The 19,989-nt window shown below is 43.3% G+C and overlaps 1 protein-coding gene across 4 annotated transcripts in view; it reads left to right on the top strand.

Annotated features, from left to right (window-relative positions):
• The window catches only part of OXSR1 (oxidative stress responsive kinase 1), a 93,175-nt gene that overhangs the window by 25,456 nt on the left and 47,730 nt on the right, over positions 1 to 19,989 (top strand). For all 4 annotated transcript variants that reach the window (XM_086467383.1, XM_086467382.1, XM_086467384.1 and 1 more), the window contains exons 3-4: positions 4,067 to 4,175; positions 17,056 to 17,197. In XM_086467383.1, coding sequence (XP_086323509.1) covers positions 4,067 to 4,175; positions 17,056 to 17,197 — 251 coding nt within the window. The remainder of the gene's footprint in view (positions 1 to 4,066; positions 4,176 to 17,055; positions 17,198 to 19,989) is intronic.

The raw sequence follows: 19,989 nt of genomic DNA, 5'->3' as shown, positions 1-19,989 counted from the left end.
TGTCAGTGGGCAATACCAAAACAGATCTCCAGAAGTATGTCTGACTTACAGGAGACGAATAGGTTTATTACTATTCCAAATGATACTTTGCAGTAGTTTTGTTGGTGTTGTGCAAGCCTTGAAATGCTGCTTTTATTGCCCACAGAAGTACTGAAAACATTCATCAGAACCTTTAATGGAAGACATGGAGGCCTTTATAGCTAATCCCAGTCTATCTGCTTTTGGTATTTGACAGTACAGATATTTTTTAATATCTGGCCCAGGGTGAGCACGTAACCATCTCCAAACTGTTGTCTGTGTCTAGACATGTTTTTATCGGTAATTCATTCTCCGTAGCTGAGCAGAAGGCAGTGTAATTTATGGATCCTGAGATGGGGAATTGGCAGCAAGGCTGTGTCTCGTAACTGAAGCCATCTAGTGTGAGGGTGTCAGTGCGTAAGCAACTGGCTGGAAGAGCTGTCTACCATCCGCTGGATCTGCGAATGGTTTGAGGGGTCTGTATCGAGTGACCCATGACTTGGCAATAAAGCAACGTTGCCGGCTTAAAACTTGTATATAGCAGCCCAAATAAATTCTGATGTTTAGCACTGACATTGTTACAGAGGTGTAGAAATCCCTGAGATTTTTATTAGGTGTCTTCCAATATAGTTTCAATGCTAGTGAAAATGAAGGGAGCAGAGTTGTAACTAGGTTATTTCTTCTTTGTGTAATTTAGGAATGGCAGTCTTGTTAGGGAGGAGGTAGGGAGAGGAAATCTTTGCCTACTGTGACTTTGTCATGTTTGAAGAGCAGCAAACTCTCCGAAAAACTTTGGAAATAGTATTAATGCTGCTCTTACTACACACAGAAGGGCTGTTGCTGCATTTTATCCTCTCCTGCTTCCTTTTTCTCTAAGTGTGCTTTTGAGTAGAGCTCCCCTGGTGATCCTTGACTAGGATTCCTGCCTTAACTACAGCTCCTCAGCCCTTGCATTTGCACAGCACAGGCTGTTGAATGTATAACAGAATTGGCTTGCTTTCAATTACTCGAGGAAGCTTTTTAACCACAAAGCCTGCTGTGATTTGCCGTGATCAGTTAAAACAATTGTATGCGTGGAGCCTCCAGGACGTTGGTACCCTCTGTGGGAGCGAAGAGAAATGAAGCTTTGATGTAGCCGGTGTGAGATTAGCCTAGAAAAACTACTGAAAATGGGGTAAGAGGGAAAGTCTGCCTGCCTGCTGCTCTTTCTTACTGGCAGTAATGCAAAACCACTGAAATCATGGGCTATGATGCAATTAATTATTCAGGTCTGTTTTACACTGTGTGAGAAATGGCTTAATCTGCCTGTGTTGCACATCCAGTAGCTGATGGAGGTGTTTAATTGCATAGATCAGGTTTGTGATTATTTATTTTCCCTCTTTGTGCACCAAAGCACATGACAGAGTTGAGCTTTTTTTTTTTTAAAAAAAAACCTCTGATTCCCAGCCTGGGGAGCAAACTGTGGTAGTGAATGAGAGAGGAAGTTCTTGGAAAATAATAAAATAGTCACTAAGTGTCATGGAGTGCCTGCAAAATACTGTAGGACAGAGCTGCCTGAATGGCAAAGATCTGATCCAGGTCTAGGCTCTTCAGTAAACTTGGTCCAGGCTTTGTCTCCCTAGCTCCTGAATTCCAGTGGGATATATAAAATATGCAATGTTTGTGTATATTTCTTGTACTAATCTCTTGATTTCCCAGGAAGCTGTTTCAAAATAGTTTGAGTGATCTAGCTAAGCAAAGATAGAACCAGCTCCTCTAGATCATTTCGGAGAGAGGTGGATTTGGGGCTGGGTCTGGCCGATGGGATGATTGACCAGTCATCCTGCTTGCTTCTTTCCCCCTGTGTTTCCTCTGATTCCACTTGTGCCTGTGTGGCTTTTCTAATTGTCAGAGACATGAAGTTAGGCACCTGGATTTGCTTGCATATTTAAAAGGAAAAAAAAAAAATCTTTAAAGCTTTAGGCTGAATGCTAATTTCAGGCTCAGGGACCAAAATTGTGTCAGGCTTATGGATCCCTTAACTAGAGGTTCAGTCCAGTGCTCTGGGCAACTCCAAAATAATCCTAGGGTAAGCAAATGAGTTCAAAACTCCGAGCTCAATGAGTTTTGGAAAGGTTGCATGAATCAAAACTGCTGCACTTCTGTTTAGACAGCAGGCCAGAGCTGCTCAACCAGCTGCCAGGTTTTGTGCAAGGAGTATGTCAGGGCACAAACCAGTTGCTGAGTCTGACCTGTATTATCCAGGGCCCCAGTTCCCATCCATCCACTGGTAGAAGTTTGAAGCAGGGAAGTAAAAAGAACATTTTTTTTTTGTTGTTGTTGCCAGCTTTGTCAAGGAGTTTTCTTGCATTGTGAAGAAACCTAACTAAGAGGCATTAGAAAACTCCAGAGGTGCTGATTTATTTCCTTTTTGAAAAATAGCTTGAGAGAAGTGAGTGTTAGCAAGGAAGGGGGCTGGAGCTGTCAGAGTAAGCAGAGGATATTGTTTCAGGCTATATTTATTTTCACAGAGTGGTTTTCAGTCAACGAGTGTGCTACACTGAGATGAATGGCTTACTCCCCACTCTTCAAACATCCTTTCCTGTTTGGAAGGGTTCTTCTTTAATCTGCTTATTGGAATTTCCTGGAAAGTTGGTGCCTCTTCTCGGGAAGCAGAAAGGGGAACCAATTGAGTTTGATTCCTCAAATGCACCTACTCCCTGAAAAGCAGTATTGAGGTAGATAAATCAACATTAACATGTTTCTTTGTAGCTGTGATTGCTAGCTAAACCCTTGCCAAGAGGGAGGCAATGTGCCTTTACGCTATACTCGGTCACCAGCAGAGCTTTGTACATGAGCAGGGGAAGAATATGCTGCATCCATGGGGTGTCCTAGATGTGGGTAAATCCTTCTCAAAGCTTTCTCTTGTACTTTGATATCAGGGAGGTCTTGTGCTTAGAGGAAGGAAAGGATCAGTGTGTGAACAGCCCTTGCTCTCCTCCTCCTCTGTGAGTGTGTTGAGGATTGTGGTGCTCAGCTGAGTCTATGTCATGGGGAGGAGGCTGACAGCAGTGGTTAAGCCTTTAAAAATTGTCATCCACCAGTTCAGTGGAGGAATGTCTTGGTTGAGACCAGAAGTTCAGGATATCAGCGGATGAGTGTGTGGTGTGGGTGATGCTGGAGGGTACAACTTGACAGGTTGGGAGGCTTGGCTGAAGCTACCAGCTTGGCTGAAGCACAAAGGCCCAGCTGGGTGTTGTGCAGGGTGCCAGGCTTGGCTTAATGAATGGCTTTTGTCTATGGACAGTCAAGAAACTGCAAGGCCAAACTGGTGATTTGTGCTTGCATAATGAGAAGTCAGTCAGCGCTTTCTGTGGTGGTGTCCCCACCATACCCTGGAACACCTCAACCCATAACCAAATTGTAAGAGTAAGCACGGTCAAAACTCAAACAATTTCTATCTGAGATATTTCATACTGTATGGCTAAAGACTTTCTAATCTCCAACTGGTTTCCTCCTTCTTCCATTGTGACAAAAGATATTGCTGTCCTTTGTGCCTTCCACCTGATTGAGCTAAGCCATCTGCTTTCCTGCTGGGAAGAAACGTTAGGAATAAGAGGCCTTTTTTTTTTTTTCCCCCAAGGGCAAATATTTCCCTTTCTCATCCAAATGATAGTCTTCAACAGATGAAGAATCTGTTGTGAAAAGTTGCACTGAAAGAAGGAGTCAGCAAGAACTTCTTGGGTAACAAACTGGTGTGAATTTTCAGGAACGTTCTGTTGTAGCTGCATGCAGGTGTTTTGGTTGACCGCTTCGTTGCTTTTGCCAAGGGGTTTTGGTCAACTTTTTCTTCCTTTTAGACAGACAGGAGAAGCACCCTAAAATAACTTTGGGCCCTAGTACGATGAAAGTTGATTGTTAAAGAGTATTTCTGCATTTTCTACATTTATCTTCTAGGTATCCTTTTTCTCTTCACGCTCTTTGAACACTGTCTTGAGGAAGGTAACTTCTGTGCCTGAGGAATAATATTCACTGGGTCCAACTGCTAATGCTTTCTTTTTCTCTACAGAAAGAAATTCAAGCCATGAGTCAGTGCCATCACCCCAACATTGTATCTTACTACACATCGTTCGTGGTGAAAGATGAGCTTTGGCTGGTGATGAAGTTACTTAGTGGAGGTGAGTGCCCCAATTTCTTTACCCTAAAAGGCAACATAAAGAGCTGTCTTCTTGTAATGTCCTTTCCCTTGTTACCTCCTAAGCTTTCCACTTGTGAATTAAGACATATCATAGGATAATTTGGGTTGGAAAAGACCTTTAAGATCATAGAGGCCAACCATTAACCTAGCACTGCCAAATACACCACTAAACCATGTCCCGAAGTGCCACATCTACACGGCTTTTAAGTATCTCCAGGGATGGTAACTCAACCACTTCCCTGGGCAGCCTGTTCCAATGCTTGACAACCCTTTCAGTGAAGAAATTTTTCCTAATGTTCAATCTAAACCTCCCCTGGCACAACTTGAGGCTGTTTCCTCTCATCCTATTGCTTGTTACTTGGGATGAGAGACCGACCTCCTCTTATTGCTGTAGAGAGTGATAAGGTCTCCCCTCAGCCTCCTCTTCTCCAGACTGAACAACCCCGGTTCCCTCAGCCACTCCTCACCAGACCTATTCTCCAGACCCTTCCCCACCTTTTCTGCCCTTCTCTGGACACGCTCCAGCACCTCAATGTCCTTCTTGCAGGGAGGGGCCCAAAACTGCACCCAGCATTTGAGGGGCGGCCTCACCAGTGCCGAGTACAGGGGCACGATCACCTCCCTGCTCCTGCTGGCCACACCATTGCTGATACAGGCCAGGAGGCTGTTGGCCTTCTTGGCCACCTGGGCACACTGCTGGCTCATGTCCAGCCGGCTGTTGACCAGCACCCCCAGCTCCTTTTCCTCTGGGCAGCTTTCCAGCCACTCCTCCCCAGCCTGCAGCGCTGCGTGGGGTTGGTGTGACCCAAGGGCAGGACCCGGCACTTGGCCTTGTTGAACCTCGTGGCATTGGCCTCAGCCCATCGATCCAGCCTGTCCAGGTCCCTCTGCAGAGCCTTCCTTTCCTCACGCAGATCAACACCCCTAACCAGCTCGGTGTCGCCTGCGAACTGACGGAGGGTGCACTCCATCCCCTCCTCCAGATCATTGATAAAGATATTAAACAGATCTGGCCCAAGTACTGAGCCTGGGGAACACTACTCGTGACTGGCTGCCAAGTGGGTTGAACTCTGTTCCCCACAACTCTTTGGGCCTGGCCAGCCAGCCAGCTGTTCACCCAGTGAAGAGTGTGCCCATCCAAGCCATGAGCACCCAGGTTCGCCAGGAGAATGCTGTGGGAAATGGTGTTAAAGGCTTTACTAAAGTCTACGTAGACAACATCCACAGCCTCTCCCTCATCCACTAAGCAGGTCACCTTGTCATAGAAGGAGATCAGGTTGGTCAAGCAGGACCTACCAGTCATAAACCCCTGCTGACTGGGCGCAAGTCTCTGGTTGTCCTGTACGTGCTGTGTGATGGCATTCAAGACAATCTGCTCCATAACCTTCTCCCCTGGATCCTCCTTCTGACTCTTCTTGTGGATGGATGCCACATTTGCAAACTTCCAGTCAGCTGGGACCTCCCTGGTCAGCCAGGACTGCTGGTAAATGATGGAAAATGGCTTGGTGAGCACTTCCTCCAGCTCCCTCCCTACCCTTGGGTGGATCCTATCCAGCTCCATAGACTTGTGTGTGTCTAAGTGTAGCAGGTCGCTAACCATGTCCCCGTGGATTATGGGTCTTCATTCTGCTCCTTGTCTTCCAACTCAGGGGGCTGGGTAAATATTAATAAAATAAATATTTCAAATAAATATTTGAATAACAATATTTAACTTCAACCCATTCAAATAGCTTCTCATAGCTACATCAGTGGTAACACCTAACTACATGACTCTGCTAACTGTTTCCTCCCTCCTATTTTGCATATTTGACAATATTCTGTGGAGTTATTCTGTTTGCTGAATGACTCACTTGAGTATTTGAGAACTGGAGCGTATGATGTCAGACATTGACAAGAGAAACTTAAGTGTGGATGTGGTAGTTGAAACCATCCTAAACTTCTAGAAAACAAATCTCACTGTCATCTTCTCAAATGGATGGATCTGAAATGATGCTGCTCAGCTCATGCTAATGAAAGTTTCTTCACCTTGCTCTGTAAGCCTAGGATAAGCTTTCGAACTAGAGAAGTGTGCAACTAACTCCACTGAGCCCAACCATCTCCACTAACTTCATTGTGAGAATTGCAACTCCTCTTGCAAGGCTGGTTCCTGGACCTTTTTCTGACTTGCAGCTTGGAGGCCTGTGGTGCTGAAGGCTTATTGATAACCAGCCGTTCTGTTGATTTTTACCTTAGTTATGTGTTGGTTGCCCTTGTGCGGAACTTTAAATCACCTCTATTTTGGGCAGAGCTACTCCTGTAATGTCAGTGTATGGCCTTAAAAAGGGCAGAGGACATCAGTGTGGGTGCAGCTGGATTTGTATAATGTCAGTCCTCAGAGCATGGAGTACTCTGCCCACTTGTTCTAGTTGACAAAGTAACTGGGAATACTTGGGGAATTTCAAATTACTGCCTAGTTAACACGGAGCCAGGGGAACTTCCCCTTTCTGGATTTGTTCTCTCAGACTCTGAAGAAACAGATTTTTTTAAAATTTTTTTTTAGAGAGTTTGAAAACTTCTTATTTGTAATGCTTTATTTGATGTCATAATATTTTCCAGGATCCCTGTTTAAGTTACAGTTGAGACAAGAAATGGAATCAAGTTCTGGATGATAATACGAAGGACTGTTGCTAAATCTTAGGTCTGTCTTCCTAAAGACTTGATTTTCCTGGCACTCCAGTGAAAAGGAATAGAAAGCTGACACCCCCCAACCCCCATTTTCTTGCTTTTTTTAAAAAAAAAACAACTTGGCATCTCTGTTCTTGGCTTAATACTGAGCACTTCAAAATGCCAGAAGATGATGTGGAAAAATCTGGCTAAACCTGCTGGCTTTTTCCACAAGAGCTTGACAATGACCATCAAACATGTGTCTTTGAAGATATTCTTTAGAGACTTTTAGCAGTTCTCTTGGGGACGATCAGGTTTCATGCCAACTCAAGTCTGTCTTAAAGGGTTTTTAATGTCTCATGTGCTCATGTATCATTAAGCAATACCCTCTCTTTTCTTGGAGGGACACGTAGCAGGTCATTAAAGATATGATGGCTGTTTGTGTGTAGAAAAGAATCCCCTGTCAGCTTAGTGTAAGTAGTTTTGCTGTGTGTATGAGAAGTGTATCTATGGGGAGGTTTCCACAACATGAGAAAATGGCATTTGAGGGTGCAGGAGAGGCAGCAATAATGTTCTTGACCTTTTTTAAGAGACTACACAACCTCTTTGAAGAAAATGCACAGCTGCCTTAGCTAATATTTTCACAGCAGTTTTCTGCCAGAGCCAAGTCAGGACTAGGCTCATCCTTGAACCTCCGAATGTTGTTTCTGTTTGTCCTCATTTTTGTGTGGGTTTTTTTGTGTGTGTCAAGCTGGAAAAACATCAGGCTCTTTATGGACCATCTTTTCATTGTCAAGGCACCACAAATACAAAGACCACACTGGAAAACTTTGGGAAAAATAATTATTGCTTCAGAACCAGCCTCTTGGTGGTGTGGAAGATGACCTGCTTGCCTCTTAATATTCACTTCGAATGGGCTTCTACGTTGTACACACTGATAATTGATCCTTGAGCAGCTCTGGCATTAAGCAGGGTACTTTCAGGGAAGTAGTGCCGTGAAATCTCACTGCTGCTTACTCTGTTACGTATGTTGAAGACTAGGGTCATGAAAGACGAACTAGTAGCAGTGTAATCCCCCCACCCCAACATTTCCATGAGCCTGTGTTAAATTGTCTCGCTTGAAATAAATCATTTTGGGGCAGGGGGAATTGCTAAAATGGACAGAAAGACTTTGAGACTGACCTGTCGCTAATTTTATGCAGGAGGGTACCTTGAGAAGTATTTTTCAGCAGTTTTCACTTTATACTTTTTTCACATCTGTACTTCAGAAATCTCATTTTTAAGTCTCGTAGACAAATTCCACAGGACAATCTTGAGGACGGGGAAAGAAAGTTATGTATTGGAACTTTCTGACTGAAGAGGTTTTTCATTCACTTTCAATGAGACTATTTCCAGTTGTTTTTTAGACTGATTGATTTATATGAGACACTTTAAAAACTGCTTCTCGTTCCTTTCAGCTTACTTCTTATCAATAATGAAGTGGCTAGTTTTATGGTTGTCTGTCATCCAGTGGGAAAAATAATGATCTGAGTTTCTCAATAGGAAAAACCTTTGAGCTGTTTTTATAAACCAGAAAGGAAAAAAATAACAGGGTGCAGCCTAACTCTTCCATTCCATCTAGCTATTCAGGGAGCGGGGACTGAGATTTTTACATCCCACTAAGCACATTTGAAATCTGTTTTGATGTCCATTCTGTATCTTGATATTGTGGCTTTTGTACTTGAGACTTTCTTTTGGGTAAAAGTTCAGAATCTTACTGCTGCTCTTCTGTCAGTGTCAGTCTATGCTGGCATCTGTTTTCAGGCTGAAACTAGTTTTAATTTCAGGCTACTTACACTGACCTTACTGCTTTGAACAGCCCACAAAACAAACCAGTCTGTAATGCAAGCTTTTTTTTTTTTTGGTTCTTGTTGTAAGTACATTTTAGTTTGTTTTTTGGTTGCAGTCATTTTGTTGAAATCTTAACTTAGTCACATACTGAAGCATTTTAGAAATGTCTCTGAGGGACGATACTCTAAATCCATGAAGCATTATTGTCTGCTAACAGTGCCTTGCTGCTCTGAGCAGCCAGCTGGTGCGCTCAAAGGTAGCTTAATTGCCTGACTGGCATTGTCACTGAAGCTGAACTACTTGGCTCGGCTTGGCAAGTACTGTGTTGGTGAAAGGTACCATTTTCCATCTTAGAAGGTCGTCAGCAGTGAGGAGGTAATGTACTGGTGAGCTGTTGGGGAGCAACACGTAAAACTGCTAATCTGCATCAGAGCCAAGTCAGACAGGCTGGCTGAAGCTACTGCTGAAAGCAGTTTGAACTGGCAGATTTGACACCGAAGCAGATGCAGAGCGTAGTTGTTGCTGATGGCAGAAATGTGGCTGTGATGATCTCCAGCTGGTAGTGACAAGAGGTGCTGGTGTGTCCAGTTACTCTGACACGCTCTTTCAGATCTGGTGATGTGTGCTTGAGTCAGGTTTGCAAAATATCTGCTGTTTCTGTTCCCTTCAGTAGGAATTTCAGACCCTTTCTTTCCTCCACTGTCAAAATTGTTTTGTAGGGATGTAAGCTGAGCAATGTCAACGTGGCGCCCCAACCTTTTGGTCCAGTGTTACTCCAAACTAAACTCCAATGGCTATTTCTAGACAACTGCTGACCTGCTCGTTGCCTCACTGGCATTCCCCTGTTGTGAATTTTACTCATACCTTTTTTAAAGCCATCCGAAGCCTAGTCCTGCTCTCTAACCCTTGCAGCTTTTTAGTAGGGAGAGGAGCAGCTGTCATTTTGTTCTTGTGCTTTTCCTGATCATGACCTGTTTGCTCCTCTAAATTCTCACTGGTTTTAACAAGAGCTCTCACTTCACAGGTGACCCAAGGCCATGGCTAACTCTACAACAGTTGCTGGTATGAAACAGCTGTCTGTGGTGGCTTGCTACATCACGCAACAATTTTTACTGTCCTAGCCTACAGCAGATGAGACATTCAAAATATTTTTAAACTGTGTAAATCCTTTAAATACTGAAATGTTTCCAGATAGGGCTCTCGAATCTTCTGCCTTCTCGAGGGCTCCTAATTAAAGCTGCTAAGGAGATTACTGTATTGAAATAGTTAAACCTTTTATTTTCCAAAAGTTTTTAAGATTATCTAATCAACCTCTTACTGCAACCTTTGATCTTGATTATCTGATGAAGTGCTTGGCCAGCAGTTCAGCAAGCCAGACCAAAAGGGAGGTATGGCAAGTCTTAGCTCTGCACCAGAGAGATAGGACATCTTGTTCTACTGCTGTGTTAATCTCTGATCCGGCTGCTCCTAATTCCAGCAGCGAGTTCTGATCAAAGCATAAGCCACAGGTTCTTAGAAATCCTCATGTTTATGTTGAGTTATTTTGTTAGGAGAGAGCTATGCTATTTGGAGTCCATCTGGAGGGTTTTTAATTTTCTTTATAGAGGCACAACTTAATTTCAAGTAATTAAGGATGGGTTAAGTCAGAAGCAGGAGGTGGTAGAGACTGTACGTGATTGCAGGAAGCAGACTGTAGATACGTTGCTGCTCCTAGCTCCAATGGGAAAAGTGTAAAGAAAATGAATAGCTTGTCTTCAGATTTTCTCCTATAAATGTTTGTCTCAGCTGCAGTAGTCTGTTTTGGCCCCTTTACTGTATTATCTTGCTTCCTGCCTTAATCTTGTATTTCTTGCACATCTGTGCAAGTGCTTTAGAGGGAAGGAGGCAAGAAGTGGAAGTTTCCTTAACTCTCCCTCTGAGCTGTGGTGGCTTAACCAGGGTTAAGACAAAACTTCAAAACCAGAAACCCCAGCAGCCTACTTCAATGTCTTCTCCTTTGTTTTGTATAACTTGTTCTTTCATTTACTTCAGTGTTTTTTTGCTGTATCTGTGTGCCTTGGCCCCAGAAGTACTGAACCCAGCTATTCCTCCTTTTGTGTTTTCTTCCTCCGTTTGTCAGAGGCTGACAAGATGCAGATTTAATTCTTGGCTCTCATGACAGTCAGGCTCACCGAAACAGCTGCCTTCTGCTGAGATGTCTTGAAAGTAGTAGCAATGAATCCTGCGAACTCCCAGTTCTCAAAGATGCAGCATGTTCAGCACCAGTGTCAATCAGGTTTGGGGCAGATCTTGATTCTCATAAAACCGTAGTGATCCCCCTGTTTTCCAGCCTGTTTATGCCAGGCCTAGTCTAATTGGCAAACCAGTGCAGGTACTGTTGCCTCTTTTATTTTTTTTGTTGAAAATTAAGTTGTTCTGCTTGCCAGACAAATTTAAAGGAATTTTCTTTGCATTTAGCTTATCCTGTACCTTTGTCCTGTCACTTAGGTTATACTGTAATATGCAAGATATGGTTCCCACAGCAACTAGCTCTGCTGTACATTTCTTTTGCCTCTGGGGGCACGTAACATTCCGGCTGTAATAGTCCTGCATTTATCTGCAATCTTGTTCTGAACAAGCTTTCCTTTCTGCTCAGCTCTTTGTACCCTTCTCTGCTTCAGCCCCACGCGCTGAAGCATTAATCAGCCTGGTGTGTGGATACTTTCTTCCTCTCCTGAGGAGGAACATCAGAAGCGGGCTCCCAAAATACCATTACCCGCGCTTGCTGATGGAGGTGAGGTCAAAGAAACACGCTCTGGATTTGGAACAGGACGCATCGATGTTTGCGGTGACTTTGCTGTTGAAAGTGAATCAGTGGAACAATTAGGACTTCTTACCCTGAGGGTGCGATTACACAAAAGTTTTTTCTCCAGCAGCGAAACTGGTTTAAGAAGTTCCTGGCTGCTTGGTCTCCACCCTGCCTGGAAAACTGGATTTCCAGTTACTGCAGTGATCTGACTTACAGTGTGGCTTCAGGAGCAGATGCATTGGCACCACAGGGAGGGGGTGAACCGTGGAACGCTTTTAATCTCCGTTTGCTACCAAAGAGAACACTGGAGTAGCACCCAGTACAGAGCGTTGAAGGAGACAGTTTTACTGGGTACATGTGTGGGGTGCAAGGCCGTGACTGGATTTACTGGGTTTCAAGACAGTCCGTTGCAAGTGGTCTGCCTGATGTCAGTATAGAAAACTGAATATGCCTCTCTGACAAATTCAGGGTATTGGTCTGCTCGTGGGTTTCTTGTGTCTTCATTGCTCAGATGCTGCTGTAGTGGGTGGAAGTCAGGTACTTGCTCCTGGAAAGTTGGAACTGGCCTCTGTGGATCAAGTCAGGCCTAATTGGCTATTCTCTAGTCATGCCAAAATGGGAAAGGCGAACTGGGGGGCTTCCTGCTCTTCGCTCCTGGGGGTCAGTGCAGGGAGCAAGGGGGTGTCTGTTCCGTTTGCATGTGACTGCTGCAGGGCTGGTGTGAGCAATGACGACTCCCAGAAAAAGTTGCTCGCTCCGTGTTTGTCTTTGACCTGCGGTGGTTACAGGTTGGGTTCTGTCGGGTGAGGGTAAGTCTATGTACAGCTGGTTCCCTGGGACTTCTGCTGTCACTAGGACCTATTGGTTAGCAGCTTTTGGAGCAGACCAGGCAGCTTTTGAGTTTGAGCAGAAAACAACTTAACTTTCAGTTGCTGTACAGTTTGCTCTGAGAGATTGTGCTTTACTAAGTAGATGTGATACGGTTCGCGATTGGCATCGAACTGTGCTTTGATTAACGATGAAAGACAAATAATGCTAAATGCTTTATCAGATTGCACAGTATCTTGTAGGCTTTGTTGGTGTGCTGCACAGTGTATATTTGATAAGGCAGGAATTTGTTTATATCTGCATTTTTTCCACATCAATCTCTGTTATCTTTCTTTTGTCTTCTCTTGGGCTTTGAGATCAGTTGCTCATCACCAGTCTTCTTTAAACATCCTTATTAATGACAGCATTATTTATATTTACATTTAGGCTGCAGTTCTGGCTCTTCTGTCTTGTTTTGTCTTTTCGTGTTGTTTCCCCTTCTGAGCTTGGAAGAGCTTTCCAGTCAGCCTCAGCCAAACTTAATTTCTTTTCCTCTCTCGCTTAAGGCTGACCCTCCTGTTCAGTGAATTGGTAGCTTCTATTTGTGCATTTCAGATGAGAAAAATCAGGAGGGAAATGTTGTAATCAAACCTAGTGCTGTGTGTAGTACACACCAGAGTACTTCACAGTAATATCTAAAATAGAAATTTTATTCCAAGGAGGAGTCAAAGTTTGTGGTTGTTTTTTTTTTTTAAAAAGACATTGTAGTGGATTTTTTTTCCTCTTGAATATCTTGTAACTGTTCTCTAATATGGAGTTGGGTGCCTTATTTACAGTATGAACCTCATCTTCTGGCCACTAGATTATGGGAGACTTTTGTCTGACACAATGAGATCGAACAGTTTTTGTGGGGAGCACAAATCCGTACGGAAACTGTATTTAAGCAGAGATCCAGCTATGTTTGGATGTACTCTTGCTCCCCCAGTTACTCTTAAACTGGTTTGGAAGCTGGCTCAGAAACTGCCAGGACCTGGAATCGTGCTAGTGTTTTGAAACAGTATGGTTGGTTTGTAAAGCATGTGCCCCTGTGTAGATCTGATCTTGGTTCCAGTTCAGCTGAATTTGTTTCCAGTTAATTTCTAGCAGTTCCTGTGTGGCTGGGTTGGGAGCAGGCTGCTTTGTGCAAAACAGTCCTTTTCCCCCGTAGACTAAGGGCAGGGCTCTGATCTACCAATCTGTCGTTTCAGTTGGTGCAAGTGAGAAAATTTGTCTCATGTCCCAAGGCAGTGGAGGTCATACCGTAGTGAGCGTGTCACGCTTAACTGAGATCCTTGGGAACAACTTCGTGTTGAATTGGTCGGGCTGATGCCGAAATCCAATCTCTATCTTCTAGGAGGAAGCATTTTCCTCAATAGTGAAATTCCCATGAGTTCTGCTTTCAGAGTAGGTCCATGCTTAGCTATGGGTTTGTGCTTGGGGATCTGGGTATTTAGTTGCTCCATGTCAGGCTTCCTGAGCAGGAATGCCAGAAGAATTTGAACGTGGCATGAAGCAGTGCGTGACAATGCAGCTTGGCTTCGATCTTCATATTCCTTCATATTCAGCTTCATAAAGCTGTGCTTGATAAAGTTGTAATTGAGCTGGGAGTCAGTACCGAGTCCCAAATTTACTGATCTGTGAGGAGGAAAAAAAAAAAAATCACAACTTTATTGTGTTGTGGTGCCAGTAGCAAAACTTTTTTCCTTTGTGCAGCAAAGTGGAGATGATCCAAATAACGCTTTCTTCAACAGGAAGGTGGCTCTTGGGTTGCTTTTCTGCTATTTCCTGAACTAAGCATTTTGCTGATAGCCTTTTTGCTGTTCTCCGTTCTGTAGAAGACTGGCACATTCCTTCTCTTTGAACATCTCCATGTGAAAGTGGTTTTTAAAAAATGTGCTTAAAAAGTGGCAGGCTGGGCTGGGAGCAGATATAGTATGGGTGTGAATCAGCCCTTTCACAAGGATGGCTGGCTCTGTGCGTGCCCTCTTGTCTGTCTAACCACCACCCCCTTTTCTGGGTTAAATACAACCTCCAACTTGGCTAAATACAGGATTATTTTTTTTTTACCAAATGAATTTGACCACCATATGATCTGCCTCCTCATGTTCCTTGAGCCCTTTGCAGGAGAAGGGAAATGTTTGTGAACAAAGTCTGCTAACAGAGTTGTGGGTGGAAAGAGGACAAAACGAGTACGTGGAGAACCACATATTTTCACTGAACTTCTAAAACAAGTGACAGTTTGTTCTCCAGAAGAAGGCACATTTGAGAGGAAAAACCTGAACAGTGAAAGTGCAGGGGTTTTTTTGGTGTTTTTTTTTCTTAGGTGTCACAAAAATTCTTGTCTAAAATAAGAAGCATCGAGGCTTGTAAGCACGTACTTTTAAAATATGAATACATGACAGGCTGAATCCCAGGTGAGTCCTCGTGACAACAGAGAATCCTTTTCTCAGATGCTAGAAACTAAAGGTGAGATTTCAGTGAAGGGGAGCACACTCTGACCTCTGGGGTTTTACAATTTCCTTCGGTAGAGATAATCTTGCTCCCATGCAGGAAGTCCAATGTATGTCAAAACAACCTGAGTTACAGCTGGGTGAAACCTTTGTCTGAGTAACTAAGACCCGTGTCAAAACTCACAAAAGATGAGTGTGTTCCTGTGCTCGGGTAGAGGCAGGCTGAACGCTGCTGAGAGTATTCTTGCGTAAAAGGTTGGGAGGGTGTTATGCAACTTCATTTCTATATTTTTTTTTTTCATTTTCCTTGTTAGTTTTTTTCCTATTTTGTTAGTCTGCTATGTCAAGGTTGTGTCTTCTGTAAATACCTTGAACCAAGGAAAGGTTTTTTTGGGAAGAGGAAGCTGGAGGTGCCATTCAGGGCAGCCAGGGAGCTGGTCTAATTGCTTGCTGCTGACGAAAGGGGTTTCTTCCCCCCTTCACAAATGTGTTCTCCCTCCTTTTCCTCTTCATTGGCTCAGAAACTCATCTGTTTGGAGGTTATGCTCACTACCAACCAAACATAGCTTTTTTTTTTTCCCCTTGAGTTTATTTTTTTCGTCGATTTAGGAGGTGGCTTGGTGTACAGCGTGAGGACTGGTGCTGGTGGGCCGGAGAAGATGGGAAGTGTGCAGCTTGGCAGTGGGGAATAGCGGCTCTCCTGACTGCAGCAGGCTGTTAGATGAACTCGGCACATACCGTTTCCCACAAACTGAGGGACACCGTGCACCCGTGTGATTGTTTCCTGTGCCTTTGAGTTGTGCAAAACAAGCCTTTCCACGCGGTGTTCGTATTCAAACCTTGCAGCCTTTTTGCTTGCGTGTGAGAATCCCAAAGTAAAATACTTTGCTAAGCAAACACCTACCTGCACGATTGTTTTGGCCTAGAAATTGAAATAGGATGGCTAGTAAAATTTCAAAGGGGGAGAGTTTTTTGTCTTTGATGAAAGAAAAAGAACAAAACAAACCCAAAAAACCCCAGAAACCTCCATCACATTTTTTTTGCTTGCTTCAAGAATTTACAAGGTGGAACGTATAATTTTCTCATTGATCAAATTCATGAGAGTGAGTTTTTCAGCTTTTACTGATCTTCAGATAAAAAAAAAATGTTTTCTCTTAGATTTTTGATTGTGAGTTAGGAAGAATGAACCTTTCTAAACTTTTTAAAAGCTTTTAACTCAGCTTTTCTAAACTAGCTGAGTTAGTACTGAGGTGTTCTTTCCCTCTAAGCTTACTGTTCAAAGACGGTCAAAGCTGGATTTTGTGCTTTGCCAGTTGAGCCTGCTTCTCTCATTCTTGAAGAACTTCCCAGTACTGCTGACGTTGCTTTGTGCCCACAGCTGTAAAAGTCTTACTAGCTGCCTATCCAGTCATTAAACCATAGAAACACAAGTCTGAAGGGGCTGAATAGCACAGGCCTGGACATCCCGTACTGGAGTAATAATGGTACAGTTCTGAGAAGGCTGTCTTCAGTCCAGATGCAAACACAAAGAATACAGTACCCGATATATAATGAAAACAGGACCTCGCACAAGAGGCGTGTTCCTAGTCATTGATTCCATTTATTCCTGAGTGCAATTCAAAGAGGTGGTTTGCTCTCTAAAGTGTGGCTTGTCATGCAAGATGATGTAATTCACACCATGGTTGGTAGAGAGACTAAGCATGATGTTTCTAGGGAAGGATCTAAGCTATTCCGGTTTTGTACGCAGTGAAGAAGTGACTTATTGTCAGAATTCAGCCTCGTTTGTTCTCTACTTAATTATTTCCACTTTTTTTTTCTGTTAGGGTGGTGTCATCCTTTAACGTATTGGATTTTTCCTGCTATTCCTCTGCATGGAGTTTCTAAGAGCTGAAAAAGTCTAATTTTATGAAGCTTGTTGCTTTCGGCTTCTGAGTCCTGGCAGCCCCCTGCTTTTTCCATTTCCCCTCCTGCTTCTCCAGTACTCAGTGCTAAAACAGCTGTAGCGCCAGTATCTACTTAAAAACCTTCCACGAGTCCTGTGTATTGTAGGCTTTAGGTTTTGGCTTGTTCAGATAATTTCTTGACTATTTGTGATCACGGGGGTTTTACAGCCTACCTTCAGGCTGTAAAATCTTTGGCTCTGCTTTCCTGCAGCCAAGGCTTCAGCTACCGACTTTGATCCTGACCGTCGTCACTTCCCCTGCCAATGAATTCCTTGGACTTGTATATCAAGTGATTCTAAAGTACCCTTAGCTGTGAATCAGTTCTTCTAGTTGAAACTAATGTGTTTAACTCTTCTCTAGGGTCTGTTTTGGATATTATAAAGCACATTGTGGCCAAAGGAGAACACAAGACTGGTGTCCTGGATGAACCCTGCATAGCCACAATCCTTAAGGAGGTGCTGGAGGGACTGGACTACCTGCATAAAAACGGACAAATCCACAGGTATTTTTCTTTTTTTCTCAGCTTTGTCCTGAAATGTTTGTCACTGAAACACAGTAGCCGAGCACATGCAGTCTCGTCCCACAACCAGCTGTGAGGACATGGAAAGAGGAAAGTAAAGGTGGGAGCTTAATCAAAACTCAGAATTCACATGTCTATGTAAGTTGCTGCTGCTTTAGGAAATACTATGACTAGGCCCAGTTTGGGTAAACTTTGGGGTATTGAAAGTTCTGATATAGAGACTCTCTTTCCAAATGTCAACACCCAGCTGCAAAGTGTAGTTGTTGGAGCTGGGAAACTTCAGCTGTTTGTTTTGTTCTTGCAGCGCTACAAATCACAAAAGCACTGCACAAGACACGTTGAGCAATTTAATAAGGAGCCCTTCAAGCCCTGTTCTTCCTTTCTTTTTTTTTTTTTTTAAGGCTAGCTGGAAGTTCAACATAATGAAATTTGAATTTGGGTAATTTCATTTAAAAAAAAAAAGAAACAAAAGTAATGGAAAAACTTCTGTAGGCAAAACCCAGTTAACTAATGGCCTGTGGTTTGGCGGATCACTGGTACGTGAGTTTCTGCGCTGCTGTGCCATTTGGGAGATATTTTTAGATCATGTTTTCCTCTGGTGTCAAGGTGTGGTGTAGCTCAGGAAGAGACGATACTAAGTATGTTCTGCTGTTACAAAGAATAAGATTTGGAATCCTAAATATGTGCTGAAAATAGAATATATTGCTTGTGGGTAACATACATCATCCCAGCCACAGACTGCTGTCTGGAGCAACAGTCTCTTCTTTCTTGGGCATTTTGTGAGCTTGGCTGTCTTCTGGTACAGTGCCATTATAGACATTGCTGCTGTAAGTTTCTGTCCTCTTAGATAGCTGCACAAGAGGAGGTAACTATATTTGCCGAAATGTTGCTTTATTTAGAAAACCCAAGAAGTATGTATTTCATATTTTTAGTCAAACCGAGTGGCTTTCGTAGATTGTTTTGGGTTACAAAGAAATAAATAGTTGGAAACAGTTCTGGTGTAATTCTTTTCACTGAAAGAAGTCTCAAACTTCAGTTTCCAGTCTCCATTACAAGTCTGACTTAATAAGAATGGTTGTCTTCGTTGAAGGCAGTTTTGATTTCATAGCTGGTTGCTTACCTTTGTTTTTTTAGAGATAAGGCTTCGGGCAGCTCTGAGAATTTAGAGTAAAGTAATAAACCAACTTACTTGCGGAGTACATGGCAGTTTTTCACCCTTGCCATAACCATGTTCATCTGTGACTTGCAGTTGATTTGCCAGGGTGATTTAGTTCAACTTCTGATCTAATGAAATTGAAATATCTATGTTAAAGCAGCAATAACCTGTTAATTTTCAGTTTTTCTGAAGATGTCATGTAGTGATTTCTGTATTATAAGAGAGGTGGTTCTCTATTTGACTTGCTGTAGTGAAACAGCAAAACTAGTAGTTGTGGTAAAGATTACAGAGGGTACAGTCATGTGTCGGGGGTGGGCTTTTTACTGCACTCAGCAAAAATATGATGTTCACAGTAAGTTCAAACTGCTTGGTCTGAAGAAAATGTGATTCATATAGAATTATTTGGAAGCAGACTGAACCAAACCTGCTGTGACCATTCTTGTCCTGCTCGTTGAAGCATTTTGCCTGTGTTTAGGGACTTCAGCAAAGGAATCGAGGCTGTGTCGTTGCTGCAGCTTAAGGTTGCGGTTGTGCGGCAGCTACTTTGCATGTGTTGCATCCCTGTATTTTGGGGCTGCTCTGACAATTGCATAATGTTTTATCAGAAAAAAGCATTTGGATTACCTCATTGTGTTGGGGCACAGCCATCTGGGGAATTTGGAGAAGTGGTAATAGTCCTGGTACAGGAGACAAGTTGTGTAGTTTCCTACCTGTGATGCAAAGGAGGGGTTTTTAACTGTTGGCAGGAAGCAAGCTTACATGCTTTTGAGGGATAAAACATGTTTCCTTAAAGTTAATCGTGCTGTCTTGCATTTTATCCACATGTGTGTACACTGCTGAGAAAAACACAGTTTAAATTTGTGGTGCAGATGGGACCTTTCCTTATACATAGGAATATCTGTATGGTTTTTCCATTTTGCTGAACGCAAGGGGTCACAATATTGGTCATGCCTGATGGGAAAGGCAGGTGGAAATCTTGCAGTGGTGCCAGAGATGCTCCGAGAGGAAGCGTTTAAAATAACTGAACTTTGGTCCCCTGGGTCAGCTTAAAGTATCTGGCTCTAAAGGCAACTGCATCAGGTGATGGCTGAACTGCTGAATATAGTGTCTGCCATGTGGGGCAGCTGCAGTTGGGGTGAACCTCAGGCCAAAACAAGGTCAGCTGGGAAGGGTCAAAATTGAAGGGCTTTGGTCAGACCTGGAACGACCAACCCAAAGCGAGCAGCCAGCTGGCAGAGCAGCATTCAGCTGGTTACCCTACAATATCCCAACTCCATTTGTGTTACGCCCAGGAGACAACAACTTGATCAAGTCTGAGAGGCGGTATGGGTGAAATGAATGCAATTAGCACTGGACAACCAGGCTGGTGGCAAAGCCTTGAAGGATGAATGTCTGGACCCAAATGTAATTTTGTGGGTGCTGTTGTTGGGGCAGGGGCAGCTTGTTACTGCTGTCAATGAGCAGTGAGATCAGAGGATATATGTCTGACAGTGGAGCTGCTCGATACTTTTAAATTATGCATCATCTTAAATGGCCAAATTAAGTTAAGACATGGAAGACTGGCTTAATGAAATTCTGCTGCTGCTGGATCTTACTCTGCTTAAGCCTGCCTTGAACT

This window comes from Leptosomus discolor, chromosome 6 (assembly GCF_034619465.1).
Source record: "Leptosomus discolor isolate bLepDis1 chromosome 6, bLepDis1.hap2, whole genome shotgun sequence".
Classification (NCBI taxonomy): domain Eukaryota; kingdom Metazoa; phylum Chordata; class Aves; order Leptosomiformes; family Leptosomidae; genus Leptosomus; species Leptosomus discolor.
The sequence above is the reverse complement of the archived record's forward strand: the minus strand, read 5'-3'. Positions and strand labels throughout refer to the sequence as shown.